General features: G+C 40.5%; 1 protein-coding gene across 2 annotated transcripts in view; it reads left to right on the top strand.

Annotated features, from left to right (window-relative positions):
• Window positions 1–2,411, top strand: part of phip (PHIP subunit of CUL4-Ring ligase complex) — a 50,982-nt gene that overhangs the window by 32,506 nt on the left and 16,065 nt on the right. The window contains exons 24-25 of one of the 2 annotated variants that reach the window (XM_015059487.1): window positions 1,358–1,453; window positions 1,564–1,671. In XM_015059487.1, coding sequence (XP_014914973.1) covers window positions 1,358–1,453; window positions 1,564–1,671 — 204 coding nt within the window. Of the gene's footprint in view, window positions 1–1,342; window positions 1,454–1,563; window positions 1,672–2,411 lie in introns of both variants that reach the window. The other variant, XM_015059486.1, reaches the window with a different exon arrangement.

Raw genomic sequence — 2,411 nt, 5'->3', positions numbered from 1 at the left:
GCTGCTTTTTAGGGGCTTCAGCGTTACATGTTAGAGACATTTACAGGTCCTTCTCAAAAAATTAGCATATTGTGATAAAGTTCATTATTTTCCATAATGTAATGATAAAAATTATACTGTGATATATTTTAGATTCATTGCACACCAACTGAAATATTTCTGGTCTCTTATTGTTTTAATACTGATGATTTTGGCATACAGCTCACAAAAACCCAAAATCCATGTCTCAAAAAATTAGCATATCAAGATAAGGTTCTCTGAACGAGCAATTAACCTCATCATCTGAATCAACAAAGTAACTCTAAACACATGCAAAAGATTCCTGAGGCTTTTAAAATCTCCCAACCTGGTTCATTACTCAAAACCGCAATCATGGGTAAGACTGCTGACCTGACTGCTGTCCAGAAGGCCATCATTGACGCCCTCAAGCAAGAGGGTGAGACACAGAAAGAAATTTCTGAACAAATAGGCTTTTCCCAGAGTGCTGCATCAAGGCACCTCAGTGGGAAGGAAATGTGTGGCAGAAAACGCTGCACGAGAAGAAGTGACTAAACCCTGAGGAAGATTGTGGAGAAGGGCCGATTCTAGACCTGCGGAAGCAGTGGACTGAGTCTGGAGTAGAAACATCCAGAGCCACCGTGAACAGGCGGGCACCTTGATTTCTGAATGACATGCAAAATTTGCTTTCATCCGAAAAAAGTACTTTGGACCACTGAGCAACAGTCCAGTGCTGCTTCTCTGTAGCCCAGGTCAGGCGCTTCTGGTGCCGTTTCTGGTTCAAAAGTGGCTTGACATGGGAATGCAGCACCTGTAGCCCATTTCCTACACACGAGACTCCCCATAGAGAGTCTGTGGGATATTGTGAAGAGAAAGTTGAGAGACGCAAGACCCAACACTCTGGATGAGCTTAAAGCCGCTATCGGAGCATCCTGGGCTCCATAACACCTCAGCAGTGCCACAGGCTGATTGCCTCCATGCCACGCCGCATTGAAGGCTGCAAAAGGATTCCTGACCAAGTATTAAATGCATAACTTAACATAATTATTTGAAGGTTAACTTTTTTGGTATTAAAACACATGTCTTTTATTGGTCGGATGAAATATGCTAATTTTTTGAGACAGGGATTTTGGGTTTTCATGAGCTGTATGCCAAAATCATCAGTATTAAAACAATAAAAGACCTGAAATATTTCAGTTGGTGTGCAATGAATCTAAAATATGACAGTTTAATTTTTATCATTACATTATGGAAAATAATTAACTTTATCACAATATGCTAACTTTTTGAGAAGGACCTGTATTTAGAACATTTTTGTACATCTATCCCGGCGTGTGACTTTCAGAGGAATGAATTTCAGGAGCAAGGCCTGACCTTGGAGGAATGGCTTCCCTCCGCCTGGATCACAGACACGGTTCCCCGCAGATGTCCTTACATACCTCAGATGGGAGACGAGGTACGCAACGCTTCCTTTAAATGTCTCCAGCAAATCCAGGCGCTCGTCGAGGCTGCGATGCTAAACGCACCCGAAACATGACCCTGTTGCATTTCCGCGCTCGCCTGCAGGTGTACTACTTCCAGCAGGGTCATGAAGCTTACGTTGAAATGGCCAAACAGAAGAAGATTTTCAGCATCAACCCTAAGAAACAGCCCTGGCACAAGATGGAGCTCCGGGTAAGAAACTGGCTAATTCAATTACTATAAAAAAGAAAAGTATTCACCCCCTGCATGTTTTAGATTTTTAAATTTGGCTTTATCGACAAAAACAAAATGTACAAAAAAATCTTTTTATTAACGTCAAAACTGATTTCTTCAAAACTATTGAACATAAAGTAGGTATTTATATAAATATTCACCATATTTAGAAGGTGAATACTTTCTATAGGCACTGCTGGGTTTTGTACCTGTGGATCAACGTGAACATTTCATAACCCGTCATGTTTCATAACAGACCAAGATGGAAAACTTTAAACTTGCCGTGTTTTTGTTCAGCCTTCTTGTTATTCGCTCAAAGTCTTTTCTGTTGTTGCCGCCTGAATGAACAGCAAACCAAGTAGAAACTTTTTTTTTTAATATATTTTTTTTACATGTTTTTCAAACAGCTTCTTGCACCCTTTGTGTTTCTTGAAACACTTTCCTGTTGCTGAAAAGCCTTGGTGCACATATGGTGCGTTCACCGATTCGATTTTTGGGTTTCCGTCCATCTGTTTACAGTAGTAAAAACATCTTAATGTCCTCCTAAAGCCGCTTCTGCTTTATTAAATCACAATTATCACTAAATACACGGCAGCGACACCTGAACGCATTGTGGGTGGCAAATGATTTAGTAGTCTTTGATTGATCTTAAATTTGCAACATTTGTGATTTTAACACTGACATCCAGTAATAACCACTGTTCGATGGGAGTCCTGTCA

The sequence above is a fragment of the Poecilia latipinna genome, unplaced genomic scaffold (assembly GCF_001443285.1).
Source record: "Poecilia latipinna isolate Pla-1442-1.1 unplaced genomic scaffold, P_latipinna-1.0 Scaffold1631, whole genome shotgun sequence".
Taxonomy (NCBI): Eukaryota; Metazoa; Chordata; class Actinopteri; order Cyprinodontiformes; family Poeciliidae; genus Poecilia; species Poecilia latipinna.
Note: the sequence above shows the minus strand (reverse complement) of the source record. Positions and strands in the feature narration are given on the sequence as shown.